Source organism: Populus nigra, chromosome 6 (genome assembly GCF_951802175.1).
Source record: "Populus nigra chromosome 6, ddPopNigr1.1, whole genome shotgun sequence".
NCBI classification, from domain to species: domain Eukaryota; kingdom Viridiplantae; phylum Streptophyta; class Magnoliopsida; order Malpighiales; family Salicaceae; genus Populus; species Populus nigra.
In genome coordinates, this window is record NC_084857.1 from 2,317,916 (window position 1) to 2,336,574 (window position 18,659).

Here is an 18,659-nt window from a genome sequence, read left to right on the forward strand (position 1 = left end):
AAAACATCATTAGCATGCATTTTAGTACGAAAAGTTATTTGAAAAGCACCCACAACCACACTGTCAAACACGCTCTATCTATGTTAAAACTGTAATTGAAATTGAGGTTAAATAAAAAGTAGTTTAATGTATTTGGTTAATAATGCTTTTGAAATTGAGGTTATAAAATAATTTTATTAATATTGATGGTTTTTAATTTAAATATTATAAATTTAACTATTGTTATTATATTATAAAAATAAATAATACTTTATATAAAATATTTTTCATTATTCCATTAAACTATCTACAATTTCATCACGTATGAAATATATCTGACAAGGACTACAATTTTTTTTTGTTTCTTAAGCGCGCGACAATATAAGGTAAAATATAATTAGGAACAAAATTGAAATTGCGATAAAATTCTGCAAACGCTACGTCATTAAGCGATCTCTATCTAATTTACGTAATGTCATTAAATAATGTCAAACACTAGTTTTTCAAATAAAACACAATTAAAAAATTAAACATATTTTTTATTTTTTATTTTACTATATCGGACCTTGTTCAATGCATGTTGAGCTTTGGACTGAACCCGGTTTGTCCGAAATAGTGTAGCATGCTACATTGTGCATGCTAATTGCACTGTTCACACTGTTCACTGAACAGTGCAATCAGCATTCGCAGTGTAAGTAGGAATTCCTTGTTTTTCTTTACCTGCATTTCAGCCATAAAAATAATATAGGATCCATAAATAGTAAATTATTTTTTTTTTATTATCAAACAGCTGAAAATTACGGTGTAATTAAAACGCAATCCGTGTCACATAAACAAAGGCCTCGAAAACCGACTCTGAATTAAGATTCATGAGCTAAATGCTTGATAATCAAACATGTTCTTTGAATCACTCGTATGAATATAAATGGCTAGCTAGAAACATTCATTATGTAAACCAGTCAAGTCATTAGCTGATTTATTGAAATAACATCCATGTTGTATTAATAAGCAAAAAAAAAAAAAAAACAGTTTGCGTATATCCGAGTACAGTAAAGAAAGCCTGCTTTTCAAAAGATTACGAATGCGAAGTTTGCAAATCCTGTCTGTTACCGAAAGAGGGGTGCCCCATGAGCGTTTCTCCTCTCTTCCCTGAAAATGTTTAAGATGCAGCGAATTAATGAGTTGCTGTACCCTCTTTCAGTGTTGAAAATGCAGTTCTCCGGCTGCTGGACAAAAATCTCGATCACATCAAAGTCGGCTGGTCATGTGGCAACATAGACGGTTCATAACTTAAGATTGATTTTATGCCAGTACTTTATTATTAGCTCCCTTCGAGATTTTGCCAGAATGACATCGAAAATAATTCTTTTGATGTTCGAAGTCAAACTAAACAACAGCCTTTGAGATTCATAGGGACGAAGTTCATGCAGCTAATTGAGCTATAGTATTCAGACCTGGATATGCTATCTTGGTCGAATTCATGAGCAAAGAGCTGAGCTGCCACCTTATTAGGCACAATTTCAGTATAGCATCGTGCTCTTTTCACGTGTTGGCAGTAGTATCAAATTGATACTATCAATAGAATCCAGGCCTTGTGTGGATCAGATCCGAGATCCAGTTTCTTAGTACAAGTCAAACGAAACACTACAAGTTAACTAAGATTAGACACCTGTGCAAACTTTCACATACGTGGCACCCTGGATCTCTCCGCACGCGACACCATTTTTTTCTTGTTTTGTCTTGTTTCTCCTGCTTCTTCTTTATTAGCTAGAAGTTATCAGTAGCTAGAATTAGGTGCCAGTCAGGATATTCAACACCACCACCATCACCAGCAACAGCAGTATGGGTTCAGCGACATTCCTAGAAGTGATACTGGCCATTATCCTACCACCTGTTGGGGTCTTCCTGCGTTATGGATGTGGAGTAATTTCTTGTTAACCCTTTTGTGCAATCCTAATTTTATGTTCATATTCCTTTCGCTTGGCAAAAAGGGCTGATTGAATTTGTTTTTTTTTTTTTGGGTTATTGAAAATGCAGGTGGAGTTCTGGATATGTTTGCTGTTGACCATATTGGGATACCTTCCAGGGATAATATATGCCATTTATGTATTAGTTGGATAGTGTGTACTACTGTGTAGATCTCTCTTGATGAGGTTTGATATTTGAATGTTCACAGACAATTCAGTTTGCCAGTCTTATTTTTCTATTGTTGTTGATCAGCTGTTTTCTCTTCTCGTAAGATGATCAGTGTATATCCCAGTATGGTTTAGATCATGGTGGACTTCCTTGTTCTTAATTTATGACAGTTTACATCATGTCAGATTTCTTGGAGTGGCAAACTCTTCTTTTTACCACCGCAAGCGGTGGCTTGACCCGTATAACTCGTTGAGCACGTGAATAGCTTGATTTTAACAGGTCCAGAAATATGTATCTAATCTCAGATGATATGATAGTATTATGCAGAAAAAGAAATTATCCCGAGTCTTGAAAAAAAAAAAGCTAATAAAAAGAACTATCGACAGTGACTATTTTTTCCTTGATATATTAAGTTGTTTTGCAATCTAATTTGTTTGAAGTGAGGAAAGAGAGGAGGGTAAAACAGAGTGGAGAAATTTCATTGAGATATATAAAAGTGAGTGCATGTTTGAACAGGATTCACCGAGTTTTCTCCGATCCAACATCAAACCCGACCTGGTTTCTGAGTTAACCCCCTTGTTTTGAGCAAGACTGGGTTCCATTCTGAATTTGTTTTTAGTACGTGTGTATAGATGAAGCCCATGTAACAAAATATAAAACAAACACGGAATTGAACCAGTCGGGTAAGTGGTGGGTTAAGGCTTGGTAATTGCGTTGGGCTTACAAGCCCCGGCCATAAAAACGCCCATCATCTGTCGAGTCCAGTGGAAACTGGGACTTTTGGATGGGGGCCCGATTGCCACCCCTGGTTTGCATGCAATTGACAGTGATTTTTTAATGACACCGTCCTATCTCATGATCTTTAAAAATCACAATCAGGAATATAATTTCAGCAAATATTCCGTGAGATCTGATGTTTCCCTAATTAAATAATCAAAAGGTGATGCGTTTTTGAATTACAATATTAAAAAATAAATAAAGGAAAGATTAGGTTCAGACATCAGTTAAAGTGCATATTATGTTTAACGTTTCCAGAGAATTATGATAGCTTTTACTTTTTATTTAACTATATATTAAAAATAAAAAATTATTCTGTTAGTTAAATAGTTTTTGCTTTGATATCAAGCTTATTTATTATACTTTTAAAAATTTAATTTTATATAAATTAAAATAACATGTTTTTTTATTTATAAAGATATATTTTTATTTATTTCATATGCAAAAAAATTCCATTTATATTTTAAAAAATACAACTAAAAGTGTTTTTTTTTAAACCACAGTCACAAAAGTTATCACACTGCCAAACATAAAACTGTTGGCATTGTGTTTTTACATGTGTTTGAGTGCATTTCAAAAATACACTTGACATAAAAAAATATTTAATTAATAGTTTTAGTATTTTTTTATAGTTTTAATATATTAAAATAAAAAATAAATAAAAGCTATTTTAACTCATTTATTTAATTAATACTTTTAGTATTTTTTTATAATTTTAATATATTAAAATAAAAAATAAATAAAAACTATTTTAACTCATGAAAGTGACTGTTTTTTACCACGATGCAATTACATGATACAAGAGAGTGTTTATAAATATGATAGTGATTGCGATTTAAATTGTTTTTTAACTCGAAAATACATTAAAATAATATTTTTTTATTTTTTAAAAATTATTTTTGACACCAATATATCAAAATAATCTAAAAATATATATAAAAATGATTTTTAAATAAAAAGTTTTAATTTTTTTAAAATAAAATCTTAACGGTAGTCTCAAACATGGACAAGTTTTGAACTTTTGAGACGTCAAAGCTGCCATCAGCCGAAGGATGGCGTAGGCTTTGTTTGGGCTCTTGAACTCGTCCTGTTTACTGGGTCAGTGTCTGAGCCGTGATGGCCTTTTATAGTCTACATTCTATCATACTTTGAATCTGTCCACCTATTGACAGCCCAGGTTATTTTCCTCTCCACAGCCCACAAGTCCAAAAAATCCAAAAGTCAGTATAACGTATCCGTAATTACACCAAAAGAAAGGCTATTTTAGTCAATTAAAAAAAAATAGCATGCAACCAAACAGCCCTAGCACACCATATATAGAGTCGAATAACCAAATTAGGGTTCCTCTGTGTTTTCCACTAGGCGGCCTCTCTCTCCCAGCATTAAACAACCAATCCCCGTCTCTGGACTCTAGCAGCACTCTCTCTCCGCCAAAATGGGGTTAGTGTCTCTCACATCTTCTCTCCCTATGCACTCTTTTATTCTGTTTTGTCACCCATGGCTCTGTTTCTGTTATTCTTGCTTCGTAGTCAACAGTGCTCTAGTGACTATCAGTTTTAGTTTGTTTTCGTTAACTCGATATCTTGATCTTTTTTTCAAACCGCGTTTTCGTTTTTCTCCAAAGTGCATGTTTATTTTGCGGCAAAAACTGCGTTTTTCAAATGATTTTTTTTTGCATAATTTTGACATGCTTGATTCAAAAATGAATTTTAAAAAATAAAAAAAAGATTATTTTGATGTATCTTCCAGCGAAAAGCATTTTGAAAAGTAATTAGTTTCACAATGTCAAACAGGCACAAAGGGTCGCTGAGTATATCGTTGGAAGCCCAATAAAATATGAAAAAGTTTGAATCTTTATGTTTGATGTTGCAAACAAAAATAAGTTTAAACTGCGATCTATTGGTGGTTTTTAGTTAAACTTTGTCTTGTGAAAGAATGGGATTGTTGTTTCAAACTAATACGTGTCAGTATATCTGTTTTGAGCTTCATCTGTAAATAATTTATTGTGTTTCTATGCATGACCCATTATCTGGGTTGGTTTGAATCGATTGGATTGTTGGTATTAGTTAAAGTTTTCTCCTTGATTTCAATTCTATCCACGAAAAAAGCAGCTGCAAAAATGCTTATATCAATGCATTATTTTTTAATGTGGTAATCTGTAGATGTAATTAGTGCTTGTGCACTGATAAGTCGTTTCCAATTGTTTAATTAAGAGGAATCTTTGCAATGCTGCTTTGTTTTACTTGCGTGGCAACTAAGGATAGGATTTAAAGATAACTGGATAGTACTATAGAGAATGGAATGTTTTGTAACTTGGGGAATTTGTATACAATAATACAGTAAGACTCGTGGAATGGGAGCTGGTCGTAAGCTGAAGTCGCATCGCAGAAGGCAAAGGTGGGCTGACAAGTCGTACAAGAAATCCAACCTTGGAAATGAGTGGAAGAAACCATTTGCTGGGTCTTCCCATGCTAAGGGGATTGTTCTTGAAAAGATGTAAGACTTGTTTCCCATTATTTCATCTTTCAAGGAATGTTTCTGTATTCATTAATGCTTACAACTGGGACATGGATGTTTGTTAATTGGTTTATGCAGCGGCATTGAGGCTAAGCAGCCAAACTCTGCTATTCGAAAATGTGCTCGTGTTCAGCTGATCAAGAATGGGAAAAAGATTGCTGCCTTTGTACCCAATGATGGTTGCTTAAACTACATTGAGGAAAATGTAAGTTCTTTCCATGTTTATAAAGCATGAAAAGTTTATAAGCATAATATCAGAAACTTTTATTAGACAAGCCCAGTTTCTTGTAAAATTTATCCAACAAAGATATTTATTTTTGAAGATGATTATTGTTTGGAACTTAATTTAGTGATCTTTAGGTTTTGATCTTTTAGTATCTACTGACACAGTGACACCTAGGTGGATAGTCTGGAACAGCTCTGTATCCTAAATTCTTTATTGATTATCTTTGTGGATTTGTTTGCTCCATATTGTCTGCATTTTTTATATTGCTTACTTGGCAACAGTTTGTGCTCGGAAGCCATCTTCTGTTAGAAAGCTTGAAATGTAGATGTCTCGCTTTGTTATGGCTGACTCCTGTTTACATGTTAAATCTAATTTATACCTTTCTCTTTTGCTTAGGATGAGGTTTTGATTGCTGGATTTGGACGAAAGGGCCATGCAGTGGGAGATATTCCTGGAGTCAGGTTCAAGGTGGTGAAGGTGTCTGGTGTATCCCTTCTTGCTTTGTTTAAAGAGAAGAAGGAAAAGCCAAGGTCTTAGTTTTACTGGGAGAGCTTTTCCTTGATCCAATCTCTGCAATATCTTACCCTTTCATCTATAGTAGTAGTCTTTATCATGTAAGGCAGAATTTTGCAAATGACTTTGAACATGAATCTGTTTGTCTTGAGAAAACAAAATTTTCGACCAGAATGGTGTTTGAATGACAATTTTTTCTGCATGGTGTTGCCCTTACTTTTCCGAATTTTGTTCTGCTGTGAATTATTGATCGAATCTGAGATGGCCTAGCAACTCTAGGTGTTTCTAATGCAGGACATTTAGTGTCAAGCTCGTTATTTTTAGTCACGACATTTTAGGCCGAACAGTTTCAAGAGAAAAAAAAAATCTCTATTTTGAGAATTGGTGAAAAGCCGCATATAATCGAGGCATTTGGTTATGTCGTAGTAAGAAGTTTATAAAAATATTAAGGCAGGCTATCTAGTGGTTCGATCAAAGTTCGATCTCCTTGTAAAGGACAGTTGTGTCCATTTGCGGATTCACTACCCCTTCCTATCTGGTTCCGCTATGTTAAAGTTAGTTGCTTGCTAACTGTCAATGGTTGTCTCTGTTAGTCAGCTTTTATCATATAGCATCTCAAGCTAACAAGTGCTTCGGTGACTGCATTAGGCAACAGCAGATTACCCAGAATCAGGAGACTGGAGAGAGAACCACTGTTTATTGAGTTTCATAGATACGTTACAGGTTTTCTCCCAAGTTTTTTTAATTCTTCTGGCAATATGCTTTATGAACACATCAATATAGAGGGAGAAGGCGCTTGCATTCAAAATCCTCTTATTTTTATGTTATCAGCGTGGAGTTAATCGGATAAAAAAATTAAAGAAAATTCAACACGCTTGTAAATAAGGCCTTTTATTTACTTTAGACTACGTAATCAATTCCCTCCTAAAAGCAAATGCCTTGCACACGTCTGCTCAGGTCATCAACTTGATTTTCAAAACCACCAAAGTTTTCTTTATCTTCATCAATTCTATGCACTTTATTTCCACGATCATGCCCCTTGATAACTTCACGCTCTTTCACAGGTTGCTTCTTCTCCTGCAAGCAGACCAGCACCAGCTCCTTTGTGCCTGTTTTACTCACAGACATTGATGTGGCGCCTGCCAACCGATGCATGCCATATCTTGTTCTATCTGTAGCTCCATTGGCATCACTAGTACCACTTCTGTTTTTGAAAGAAGTGCATTGTACACCAGAGGAAAACTTCAGGCCTCCATTTGGTGCTATATCCACGAAATTTTCCTGAGAGAGAAGAATTCTTCATGCATTTTAAGAATTTACAAGACAATACACTAGATGTGAAATAAACTGTATCATGTCCACTCTTAGCAAAACAGAAAGCATTCAAATAAAAAAGACGAATGAAAAACAACCAACCGCATCAAAATATCCAATCTTCGGCAATGGCATTCGAAGACTTGAAGATGTTAAGCTTTTTGAAACATTGGACCGAACAAGACTGGTTCGCTCTGAGTTTTTGTTTGGTTGCGCAGTCATGAAGCTTGTTTCCTGACTTTCATGTACCAAAGAAGGTTCTTCATAACGACGTCTCTGAGAATCTGTTACCTGAGAGGCATCCTTGCCAAAAGAAATCCCTGTGCATGCTGTGGTTGCAAGAATGGCTGCAAAACCATTTGATCTTGGGTTAAGAACGATGGAAGATGATTCTGAGGACCATCCATCCATGGAACTAGCAGGTGATGTACAAGATGATGACTTGGGCGTGGATAATAAACAGACAGAGTCTCTGGATTTCATCAAGTCATTTTTGTTTCCAAATGAATGCTTTGAAGGAGTTCTAGAGGTTGAAACAGAACTAGACACTTGGGAATTAATTCTCCTCAGGGAATCTGGAGGAGATTTACCAGTGAAATTAGGAGCACAGCAAAATCCTCCAAACTCTTTCCCTGCAGTGGGCAAAACTGAAGAAGGTGATTTCACTGGTGGTGTTGAACTTGGGACAATACTGCATGAACCCCGGATACAAGTTTTCTTTGACACAATCTTGGTTCTCCCTATAAGAATAACATAGAGGCCATTACCAACAACAGTATCTTCTGAGCATGATGAGACAATTTTTGGAATTCTTACCTGAAGCAACTTGTGCACCTTTGTTTTCCAATTTAACATGGTTTACACCCAAAGAAGCCCTTTTGTTGGGAGCTGTGGATAGAGTGCGAGCACGGCATGATATCTTTGGTGGCTTGAGAAAAGATTTGGATTCTTTGTTAGTTGCAACCTGCTTAATCACATTCAAAACTTCAGTTCCTCTACAATAGCAGGCACTAACCTATTCATCAATCTTGACAGTGGATGCAAAAGCTGTAGAACACCTCTTTAATGGCTCCCTAAAGCTAAACCATGGGATTAAAGCGAAAGAATGACCATTTCAGATGATGCATAGGTGAGACCTTGGTACGGTACAAATAAAATGATGTAGTGAATATGAATCAAGACAACTTACTCTTGATCGAGAGGAAGCATCCAATATTTTTGAAGCTGAAGAAACGACAAAAGCAGCATGAGTACCGAATTGAACACGTGATTACTGAGGGTGAATACAGGAGATCAAGATAAATACAACAAGGAAATGAAAGCAGCGTAAGGAAAAAATATTTTAAAAATCAAATTGAGCAGTACACAGTTTACAAAAGCAAAAAGTTAATGACAGAAGCTTGGTGGCTTGCTTAGCCTGACATGGCAATAGATGGAGAGAAAACATATACAGAAGGAATGAGGTTCAATAATGGAATGAAATTGTAGAACAGCCTGACAAAGACAGCTAGAATTCAACCCAAAATTGAAAGAACGAGCTGCCTTCATTCACTCTCAATGCATATACTTGTAGAAACAACAAAATACTTACTATTTCCCCTTCGCATTTCATTTTCTCTACCAACTTTTCCGGTTGATGTTGGCCTATTGGCTGATGCCTTATGTGATTTTTGCATGAATGCTCTCATATTGTCTAAAAGATCAATCTCAAGGCTTGCAAGGGAGTAAGAATCGGTATTTCTTGTTGAGTTGGACCAAACTTCTTCAATCCCAGGTAGTAAATGTGCTTCAGATGGTCTAAATCCTCCATTTACAAGAGACAACTCCTCGGCATTCAAAACTCCTAGGAGCAGCAAACTTGCTATTACAACTACTAAATCAATTAAACATTGAAATCATACAAGATTACAATAAGAACAAGCATTGATTTATATATGGGGCCTCAACAGAGACTTCTAAATCATCTAAAACGGTACCTGAACTTGTAAGAAAGGCACTATCCCAAGCTAAACTTTTGCGCACAGCGCAATCATCAATTCCATCGTTTCTTTCTGGTCCTACAGGCTGAGAGGGTACAGACCTCAGTTCCCCGCCCCCGGTTGTGTATCCTCCATTATCTACAATCCGAATACTAAGCGTCTCCAGCTCTTCAGGGTCCAGAACTCCTGAGGAAGCACAACAAAACGCATTCATATTTCCAACTTTCAACCTTCGAAAACAATCGGCAGCACTTGTAAAGAAGGTTTATTCAGCCTAGGAAGCAAACCTGGACTAGTGAAGAAGGCACTATCCCATGCCAAACTCTTGCGCAAGTTAAACTCGGATTCAGATTGTGAAGCACCCGTCTCTCTATGTCCAGCTCTTTCTCCATGATTCTGCAAATGCTGAGGATTCAGGCTCTGAATCATCTGAACATCAACCTTCTTTCTACTCTCTGAAACTTCTAAAAAATAAAAAAGCCAAGGTCAAAAGTATAAAAGCAACCATTTCTACACTCCAAGATTGAAAGAACAGAACCAAAGAAAACCAACCACGCTGATATGTCCTAATTATTTTCTCTTTAATGGGCATTGTTCGGTGTTTTCCTTTCCAACACCATCGTTAAGACAATCTTTTCACTTAAAAAAAATACTTAACTGGACATACGAAAAACAGAATTGTTCTGTAGAACAGAGGTGCAAAACTTTCCAGGCATTTCTCGAATCATAAACTGTTATTACAGCAATTCTTGACTCTTTAAATCCATGAAAATAAAAGGAAAGAGAAATTCAATAATGCAAAAGAAAATAAAACAAACTTGTCAAAACACAGGGCATGCAATACTAAGAAAAAATGATTAAAAAAAAGTCATAACCAAAAGGAAGTATAAATAAAAAGCAACAAGAACTTGAAATCCATTCTTTCTTGCAAAGGAACAGAGAGAACCTGAGAATTGAAACTGTTGAAAACTTCCTTTAGAAGACATTTTTGATGAAGTGGTATTTTCTTTTATCATTCAAAGATTTCTTCTTCAATTCCTCGAGACTGTTTACAAGCAGAGGATATATCTAGGCAGGGGAAGAGACGTTTAAGGAGAGGGAAAATTTTAAAATCTTGATAATGAGTTAAGAAAAATAAATTTTGAGTAATGAGAGGCGTTATTTATAAAACGGCTGCAGTTTTTTTCGCTCAAGGAGCGGAATAGAAGATTCTATTTTCTCTCGGCGCGTGAATTTTGTTTTTCAAGATGGCAAAAGTGATATTCTTACAGTCTCGTGGTTTAAGAACCGTTAAGAGTGGCTCATTTACGCGCCATTACTGGATTGCCAGTAAGGTCCGATCTTTTTGGCCAACTCGGGGCCGGTGATGATGAAGTTGCTTGTTTGGCAGTATAATTTTTTAAAGTGATTTTTTGTTAAAAACATATTTAAATAATTTTTTTATTTTTTGAAATTCATTTTTAATATCAAATCAAAAAATGAAAAAACATTAAAATTATTGAGCCGGTTCTAAAAAGTATCATGAGGTATCAAAATTATGAACGATTTGTTGTCTATCCAAGGCCTCACTCTTCACTGATTTTTAACTTGATCATGTTGCATCCTCGGCTATTTCTAAGTAACAAGCCGAGCTCCTCAATTTGAAAATTTGGCATGGCCTATACGCTCCTAAAAGTCGCCCTGTTGAGCTCGAATCAACAATTCACCATGAACTTTAAGAGGTGAATCTTGACCCATCCACGACAAGTCAAATTATTACTATAAAAAGAGAAGAATTTGGCCCCTGCTTTATGGAAAATTAAGGAAAGGTGGAGCTTTGTGCCACACGTGCCAAAACTCTCTCCCAAGGCTCACGCTTTTTCAAGAGATCCATGGATGCTATGGATCCAGGTATCTGCCAAAGATTACAGCGTTGCTAAACTGCCAATGCTCTCAGCATTATGGACAAAAGTGCTCTACCTCTTTCGCAGTTTCTTACAGAAGGAAAATCATTCCACGTGACATGCAGACCTACCACCGTAAATGACGGAAAGGCAGAGCATGATTCCATGATCGAATCTCCTACTCATCAAGAACATCAACTACAATCCGCTAATAACCTGCTTTACAATGCACTAAGTTAAGACCACTGAGGTTTCAGAACAAGGCAACATTCTACATCCTCCTTCAGACACAGTCAAGTGAAAGCTCAAGTGGAAGATACAGAGAAACATGTTATTATTAGTCTGGTTATTTCCTCAGCAAACCTATCTGCCGAACATATGCCAGCCATCAACTGCTGCTGCGGATAACTTGTTTGCTTCATTACTTTTCTCAGCAAATTCATCGGTTAAATGTGCCAGACATTGCCTGTAGCTGTGTTGTCTCCGTGTGTATCTGCAGCACCGGCCATCTCCTATCATAAAAATTGATTCATAAACAAACAACATTTTATACAAGTAATGAAGCAAAACAAGTGAAAAGGAGCAATAGCGTGCTGCAGCAGTGACTGATAAGAAGTCAAAACTTAAGGTTAATCTCCAGAATGTTACAACCATCTAAAAGCCATGCTTACTTTTCATCAAAATGTTTTTAATTTTTGAAAGGGAGAACTTTAAGGCCGATTCATGCTCTTGGCAAATGATGAGTACTTCCAACTTCAGTGAGAGTGCATATTTTCCAATGAAAGACATGCACACACAAACACAAACATGTATTTCCACCCAAGTGTTCCAGACTCCAGAGACTTGCTACTCCCAGAAGACGAGATGCCTATCTCCTACAATTTCTTGGTTTTCAGACATTCTCTCCTCCCATGAACAAATTCAAATATTTAATATTGCTGGTAACTTAGGCATGTGCATTCGCACATGTATAATTCAGTTCATTGGAAATTTTTAAGATTTTAAAAATACATTTATTAACTATCCAAGCATTACTACTTTGTAAAAAAAACAAGGGCATACATGGATATACCTATGAGTTCTTTTCTTTATTTATTTAGAAACGGCATTGAGTTATTTAGCATCACCATGATGCACTTCTTGTTTAATTAAAAAAAATGAAGTAAATTAAAAATATTTGCAAAAAAGGTAAAGTGAAAATTAAAAAAAAAACAAAACAATAGCAGCAATAATAAAAGAAGTAATAGCATCAAAACACAAGGGGTGGAAAAATAATACATTAGAATGAGAAGGAATTTGATCCATGCCTCCTATTTCTGATGGGGAAGTAAAGCTAAGACATCTGAATAAAAGAACAGGCATGACCGATTATGAAATATTTCTTTATTCAGAATTAGAAGAATAAACATAAGGGAATTTGAAGAGAAAAAAAGACAAGTGTATTTTACTCTAATCAAATGTTTACATATAGTTAGTACTTTTTATATATAGATACGGATAGTTCGATTATATTTGTCCTAAATCTGCTAACCAGTTCTAAATAAATCAAGATCTACCAAGAAAGAATATGAAAAGGACATTACCAATTCAGTAGGAAAATATCACAAGGCTGCTAATATTTACCAAGAAACCATATGAAGAAGACATTCCTAGTACAGTTATATGTTTACCTGAGTTTCATACCAGATCAACTTCAATATTGAAGAAAAAGAGTTGCATCTTCCTCGTCTTGGAATAGAGCTGGAGTTTTAAAAGGAACAGATATAGAGTAGTTGAGCTGGTAATTCACAAGAATCGGACCAAAAATGTTGAACTTGGGAGCACTGCCATAAGCAGCTTCTGCATCTGAACACCTCTTGAAAATTACTCTCGCACGATTGGTATCCCTATCAACTTCTGTTTCGGATTCTTTTAGAGGTCCAAAGCGTCTGAACATCTTATTTAGGCTTATTTCTGAAGGAACAGAATCCACCACAGGGAAATGCATTACAAGCTCTGCCGGAGCCTTCTCATCCACATAACCAGCTGGTTTCTGAGCTGATACATCATAATTGCTATCAGAATATTGTTTCCTAGAGTTTGACCTACCACTGGGTTTATCCAGAACAACAGGCACAAAAAGATTATCCCTTTTCCTACTTTTACGTGGCGGTTGCTCTTCAGAACCATTTTGAATAACCCGGTCTGTCCAATAAGTGTCATTCATATCTTCAAATTCAAATGTTTCAGGAAAACCACCAGAAGAATGGGATGTTTTTCTCTTACCAGATACTTTATCATGCTGGTCCATGACCACTGAGTTCCTGAAATCAGAGAAGAAACTAATAATGATGTTCAAGAAACCATATCCTTTCAAGGGATCTTGTGCTGTCAAGTGAAGTTGTGATAGCAGATCATCAAGTGATGAGTATTCTGTTGGAACTATTATTCTCTTTATCTCAGCATCCTCAGAATGCAAAAACGAAGAATCAGATCCATCTCCAACAAGCCCATCGCTGCTTCCATCTACCTTAGGGCTATTACACTTCAGGATAGAAGGAGACCCAGTCATTTGGCTAGCAACTCTTTGGATGCATTCGCCAATCTTGAAGGAGGGCTTCAATGCAGTTGAAGACACTTTTGCAAAAGATATAGTCTTCCTCCGTCCTGTCATGTATGCATCATCAGCAAAGGTATCGGAGCCTTTTCTTTTCTTGCCAGAAGGGGAAACTAGCATACTGTTTGCTTTCCCATCAGACCCAATTTCATCACCCACAGAATCCCACGAGTCACTGATCAAATCAGACAAGTTTCTCTCTTTTTTCCTTGGATAGATGCTATCCTTCAGATTATGTTTGCGTTTGTGAGAAGAGCCTCTTTGAGTTTGCAAAATCTCCTCACCCGATGAAATTTGCCCATGGTCCTCATAAACAGCAGATGTGTGATCAATCGATCCATCCTCAAATTGTAAAGCATCTGACTTCTCCAACAACCCTCCACAAAACTGATATTCAGGCAGTTCAGAGTAACCTTTTAATCGATAGAAGGCCAGCAACTGAGACTTTGCAATCACAAACTCCAATCTATTAGCCCCACCAGCAGGAGATTGCGCTAATGCTTTCATATAATCCACTAATTTATCTGGTTGAAACAAATCAGCACTCATATCTTCGTCAACACCATCTCTTGTACTTGCCTCTGGCCGGATTCCAGTATTTTCAACTACCTGACATTTGATTTCATCGTAGGCATCCTTTGGCAGACATGAGCAAGCCAGACCCAGCTCAACTCGTCTGGAAACTTCTTCCAGAGCACAATCAACAGCATTCTGAAATACTTCCGAATTGCTCTGCTTCTCAACCTGAGAGAAGTGTGACCTGAAAGGTTTTAGCAAAGATGCTTCATTCCATGCAAATGTTCGGTCCCCAAAATATGCTACTAAATAGCAGTCCTTCTTATGATACCTCATTGCTTTCTCGGAGGCATCTGATGGATCAAAGATCTGTCCAGGCCACCAAGGATGACTCCTTACTTTACCCCAGACCAAATCTGATACAGAAAACTCACCTTCATTATCTGGCGGCAGCAGATAACAAGCCTGATCTTCTTTCTCTGAGCTTCCAGGCTTTAACACTGACAATTTAGAAGATTTCTCCTCCATGGTGTTCAGCTGTTCAGTGTCAGTATCCTGTTCTTCAACTTCCATTTCTTGCCCTTGTAAATCAACCTGTTCAGCATCAAGAACATGTTCTTCATTTGTCATTTCTTGCCCTGCATTTGAAACAATCTCAGAAGGACCATGAGATGCACCCTCATCCAAACCTTCCTTGACCTTTAATTGCTGATCACTTTCAGCAAGCTCCTTGAGTTCAGTTTTGGAAATCAAAGCTTCCTCATTGCTTGCGATAACATTTTCCCCCACATCCATGAGCTGGCTATCTGTTTCTGTGCACACGGATGCTGTTTCGGCATGTGAGTTCTGTTCTTCTAGGTTTTTCTTCTCCCCTCCAAATTCTTTAGCACGAGTAGCCTGTTCTTGAACTTCCATCAGTTGTTCTTTGATTGAATCAACATGAGCACGATCACTGGGTGCAGTTTTGTCTAAACCTTCTTCAGGCTTCAACTGTTGATCTTTTACAGAAGGATCTGGAACTTCAGTATGAGAGGTCAAAACCTCATCGTTGTGTGTCAAAGCCGTTTCAACATCAATTTCCATCCCTCCACATGTTGTCTTAGTCCTTATTTCAGTGCTTCCATTAATGGTCTCAACTTTCTGCTGTTGGCAAACTGTTATTACTTGCTCTTTCTGTAGATCAGCTTCTTCAGCGTTATTAACTATGCACGCAGTTATTGCTTTTTTATTCTTTTCAGGATTCAGAAGCACATTGTTTTCCTTTGCTACAACTACAGCTCCAACAACTACTTGAGCTGGTTGATATGAAGATTGTGAATCTGCACATGCATTGTACCCATTTTCAGTGCTCCCATTGGCTGTCTCAGATGTTCCCTGCAGTTCTTCCACTGAAAAACAAAAACTTTCACTAAAAGCATCAGTGTCCATACCTTCATTGTTAGGACATGTTATATTTTTGTCGTCAGTTGATGAAACCCTCCCTTCAATGGCAACTTGTGTTTGTTTATCCAACAATTCCGAGTCTGGGTTGGCAATGCTGTCTTTTTCTGTTAAAACTGGTGAACTTTCAGAAGTTGAGATAATCCCCTCTAAATCACCAGCAAGTTCTCCCTTCAAAGCATCACTCCTAGTTGCTTCAACCTTGGGATCTAAACCTTCATTATTGGCCATCACCACAACTTCCTCAACAACTTTGGTCTCCACATTCATATCTTCCACAGTTGGAGAAGTTACAACTGCAGTTTCAGTACCAGAATTCCACACGTCGTCATGCAAAACAAGCACCTCTTGCGTCTCTGAATCCTGAAGTGCATCGTTCACATTGCCATCTTTTTCCTCGGTCCTACCCGCAGCTTCCTCAACCAATTCAAATTTCTCTATAACTTGGGTTTCACCTACTGAAGAAACTACTGCCATGGAAGGACCTCCTGCTCCACTTTCAGCTCTTTGATCCTGAGATTCATTCTCTGACAGCCCAACTAGTCGAGAACTCATTTTCTGACTAACATCAATCTCAACTCCCTCAACACCCTCCTCTACCAATTCCCTTTTCAAACTCTCCTCATCCGTAACGATAGTCGCTTCTTCTACTATAGCTTGGGCTTCCCCGCCAATCCCACTTACAATTCTCACACACTGAGCATCAGCATCAGTATCTGCATCCTCGACTTCAGATGAAGTCTTACCACCATCTCCGCCAACCTCCATCTCTTCCTCTCCACCCTCTACCGGTTTATCTTTTCCTTTAGATTCTGCAAACTCCTGAACTTCCTGTGAAGTCTCATCACCATTGCCACTCACCTGCCTCTCCTTCTCCCCGCCCTCAGCTGGTTTCCCTTCTTCAGATTCTGCAACCTTAGAAGACTCAACTTCTGAGTTTGATGCCTCAACACCAGAACCCCTATTCTCATGCGTCTCTGAATCACCAACTACACCACTAAAATCTGAATGTTGCGCATCTCCGTCGGCATGACCACAAGCAGCAGTTTCCTTTCTCCCTCCCCCTCCACCTCCATCACCCAAATTGCCTGTGCACCCACCATCAACATCCTCGCTTGAAGACCCCCTAACCATTACTTCATCTCCATTACAAGATCCACCTTCCTTTGCCACCACATCATCCCTTGAAGAACCCTCAATATTACCCTCACCCAGACCCTCAGCCTCCTCACTGGCTACGGCGTCGACAACAACTGGGGTCGTTGCTTTTGTGGTTTTCTCACTATCTGCATGTTCACTAGTCGATAATTCCGTAACATTACTAGCCAAATCATTATCATTCTTGCATTCATCCATTTAAAACAGTATTTGGGTCGGTTTCAAGATCCGAAAAGGAAGCCTTTTCACTATAAGAAACCAAAATTTTAAACAAAAATATTAAGAAAGTGATAAACCCTAGCCAAAAAAAAGTCCACAATTCTGTAAAGAAAAATAGTAAATCAAGTGATGTACTTATTAGAAAAAGATATTAAAGAACAACAATTTAGATTGCTATATTAATAAAAAGAGTGATTTTTTTAAGATTACGTGTTTACCTCGTTAGATCTTGTAAGAAGTGGAAGCCAGGGGATTGCGGGGTTTTTTCTTTTTTGAGTTTTTAGAGAGAAAGAGAGAAGATAAAGGTAGTGTTTGGGCATGAGAATAACCTAGGCGTCCTCTTAAGTGATCTGTAAACAAAGCCCGAATATAATGGGTTCTTGTCCTTTTTCACTTTTCAGTGATTGGTCATCTCTGTAACTGTTAGGCGTACTTTTATGGATATGTTTGATTTTATATTTTAAAAATATTTAAATTTTTTTATTTTTTTAATTAATATTTTTTTAATATTTTAATACACTAATATCAAAAATAATTTTTAAAAAATAAAAAATAAAAAATAAATTTTTAATTTTTTTATGTTTTTAAAAAAAATAAATTTTTTATTTATTTTTTTACTTTAAATTAATAATTTTTTATATTTTCAAATTATTTTAATATATTAATATTAAAAATAAATTTTAAAAAATAAAAAATTTTATTTTAGTATATTTTTAAATAAAACATATTTTAAAAAATAACAACAATTCTAACTTTTTCCTTCATTTTCTACCAATGAGTGTGAGAAACTTTGCTGGTGACCGATGGATTGTGACGGCCCAATAATGTCTGGGCACTTGTGGTTAGGATTTAGTGAGAAGGTGGAGACCGGTGGATTATTCCGTGGCTTTTGGTGATTTGATAGGGCTTCGGTAAATGTCTTAATCATTTTTTAATAGACTTTTTTCGGTCAAGGAATATTTTTATCACGTCTCTATCTCTTGATAAGCTTTCACCATGCGATCCTGTGAGAGTCCATAACAGAAGATATCAACACCGCCTGTTGTCTAAGCTCTTTTATATTCACAGCACAATATCTTATTATACTTATTTATTTATTTATTTATGGGATTATTCCACTTTTAAAAAAAATAAAATGGATGGGGGTGCTTTGCAGTGAATTTACGAGCAGTAATGTAACGAGGTATGTCTGGTAGAAAATTGACTAATTGTAACCAATTGGGTCATCCTTCTTCAAAATTGTCCCCCTAATCTAAGAGATTGCTGCCCGATTTACGGAGCAAAGGACGAGAGAATCCTTCTGGAAGTACTGGTTTCGTTCACGACCACCCTTTCCGACACAACAAAAACCGCAAACATAGTTGCGTGCTCGGTTGATAAGTGTACTACTTAGGTTATTATAGTTG

General features: G+C 36.8%; 4 protein-coding genes across 9 annotated transcripts; 2 read left to right on the forward strand and 2 right to left on the reverse strand.

The window, feature by feature from the left end:
* Window positions 1-1,623: 1,623 nt before the first annotated feature.
* Window positions 1,624-2,310, forward strand: LOC133695829 (salt stress-induced hydrophobic peptide ESI3). The gene is made up of 2 exons (XM_062117783.1): window positions 1,624-1,902; window positions 2,017-2,310. Exons 1-2 carry the CDS (start codon window positions 1,822-1,824, stop codon window positions 2,098-2,100), a joined length of 165 nt encoding a protein of 54 aa, XP_061973767.1. The 5' UTR covers window positions 1,624-1,821; the 3' UTR covers window positions 2,101-2,310.
* Window positions 2,311-4,175: 1,865 nt separating this feature from the next.
* On the forward strand, window positions 4,176-6,364 carry LOC133695956 (small ribosomal subunit protein uS12). Its single transcript, XM_062117943.1, has 4 exons — window positions 4,176-4,332; window positions 5,233-5,388; window positions 5,488-5,614; window positions 6,032-6,364. Exons 1-4 carry the CDS (start codon window positions 4,328-4,330, stop codon window positions 6,170-6,172), a joined length of 429 nt encoding a protein of 142 aa, XP_061973927.1. The 5' UTR covers window positions 4,176-4,327; the 3' UTR covers window positions 6,173-6,364.
* Window positions 6,365-6,928: 564 nt separating this feature from the next.
* On the reverse strand, window positions 6,929-10,552 carry LOC133695955 (uncharacterized). Of its 2 annotated transcripts, XM_062117942.1 has the most exons (9): window positions 10,388-10,552; window positions 9,729-9,905; window positions 9,439-9,627; window positions 9,054-9,305; window positions 8,652-8,686; window positions 8,279-8,426; window positions 8,053-8,202; window positions 7,565-7,809; window positions 6,929-7,429 (listed from the first exon to the last, which is right to left on the reverse strand). In XM_062117942.1, exons 1-9 carry the CDS (start codon window positions 10,455-10,457, stop codon window positions 7,073-7,075), a joined length of 1,623 nt encoding a protein of 540 aa, XP_061973926.1. In that variant the 5' UTR covers window positions 10,458-10,552; the 3' UTR covers window positions 6,929-7,072. The 2 variants fall into 2 exon arrangements, with proteins under 2 accessions (XP_061973926.1, XP_061973925.1); XM_062117941.1 differs by having other exon boundaries at window positions 7,565-8,202.
* Window positions 10,553-11,353: 801 nt separating this feature from the next.
* LOC133697786 (uncharacterized) lies at window positions 11,354-17,617 on the reverse strand. 5 transcript variants are annotated; one of them, XM_062120558.1, is made up of 4 exons: window positions 17,472-17,617; window positions 15,867-17,282; window positions 12,995-15,755; window positions 11,354-11,836 (listed from the first exon to the last, which is right to left on the reverse strand). In XM_062120558.1, exons 2-3 carry the CDS (start codon window positions 17,230-17,232, stop codon window positions 13,018-13,020), a joined length of 4,104 nt encoding a protein of 1,367 aa, XP_061976542.1. In that variant the 5' UTR covers window positions 17,233-17,282; window positions 17,472-17,617; the 3' UTR covers window positions 11,354-11,836; window positions 12,995-13,017. The 5 variants fall into 5 exon arrangements, with proteins under 5 accessions (XP_061976542.1, XP_061976541.1, XP_061976540.1 ...); XM_062120557.1 differs by having other exon boundaries at window positions 11,354-11,817; window positions 12,995-17,282; XM_062120556.1 differs by having other exon boundaries at window positions 12,995-17,282.
* Window positions 17,618-18,659: the final 1,042 nt, after the last annotated feature.

Coding starts and splice junctions, on each gene's coding strand:
- LOC133695829 (XM_062117783.1), top strand. CDS start 1,822: ATGGGTTCAGCGACATTCCTAGAAGTGATACTGGCCATTATCCTACCA. Junction 1,903..2,016: donor TCCTGCGTTATGGATGTGGA/GTAATTTCTTGT, acceptor TTGAAAATGCAG/GTGGAGTTCTGGATATGTTT.
- LOC133695956 (XM_062117943.1), top strand. Junction 5,389..5,487: donor GGGATTGTTCTTGAAAAGAT/GTAAGACTTGTT, acceptor TGGTTTATGCAG/CGGCATTGAGGCTAAGCAGC. Junction 5,615..6,031: donor TAAACTACATTGAGGAAAAT/GTAAGTTCTTTC, acceptor TCTTTTGCTTAG/GATGAGGTTTTGATTGCTGG.
- LOC133695955 (XM_062117941.1), bottom strand. CDS start 10,457: ATGATAAAAGAAAATACCACTTCATCAAAAATGTCTTCTAAAGGAAGT. Junction 8,687..9,053: donor TGAAATGCGAAGGGGAAATA/GTAAGTATTTTG, acceptor TCGTTTCTTCAG/CTTCAAAAATATTGGATGCT. Junction 8,203..8,278: donor AGGTGCACAAGTTGCTTCAG/GTAAGAATTCCA, acceptor TTATTCTTATAG/GGAGAACCAAGATTGTGTCA.
- LOC133697786 (XM_062120557.1), bottom strand. CDS start 17,232: ATGGATGAATGCAAGAATGATAATGATTTGGCTAGTAATGTTACGGAA.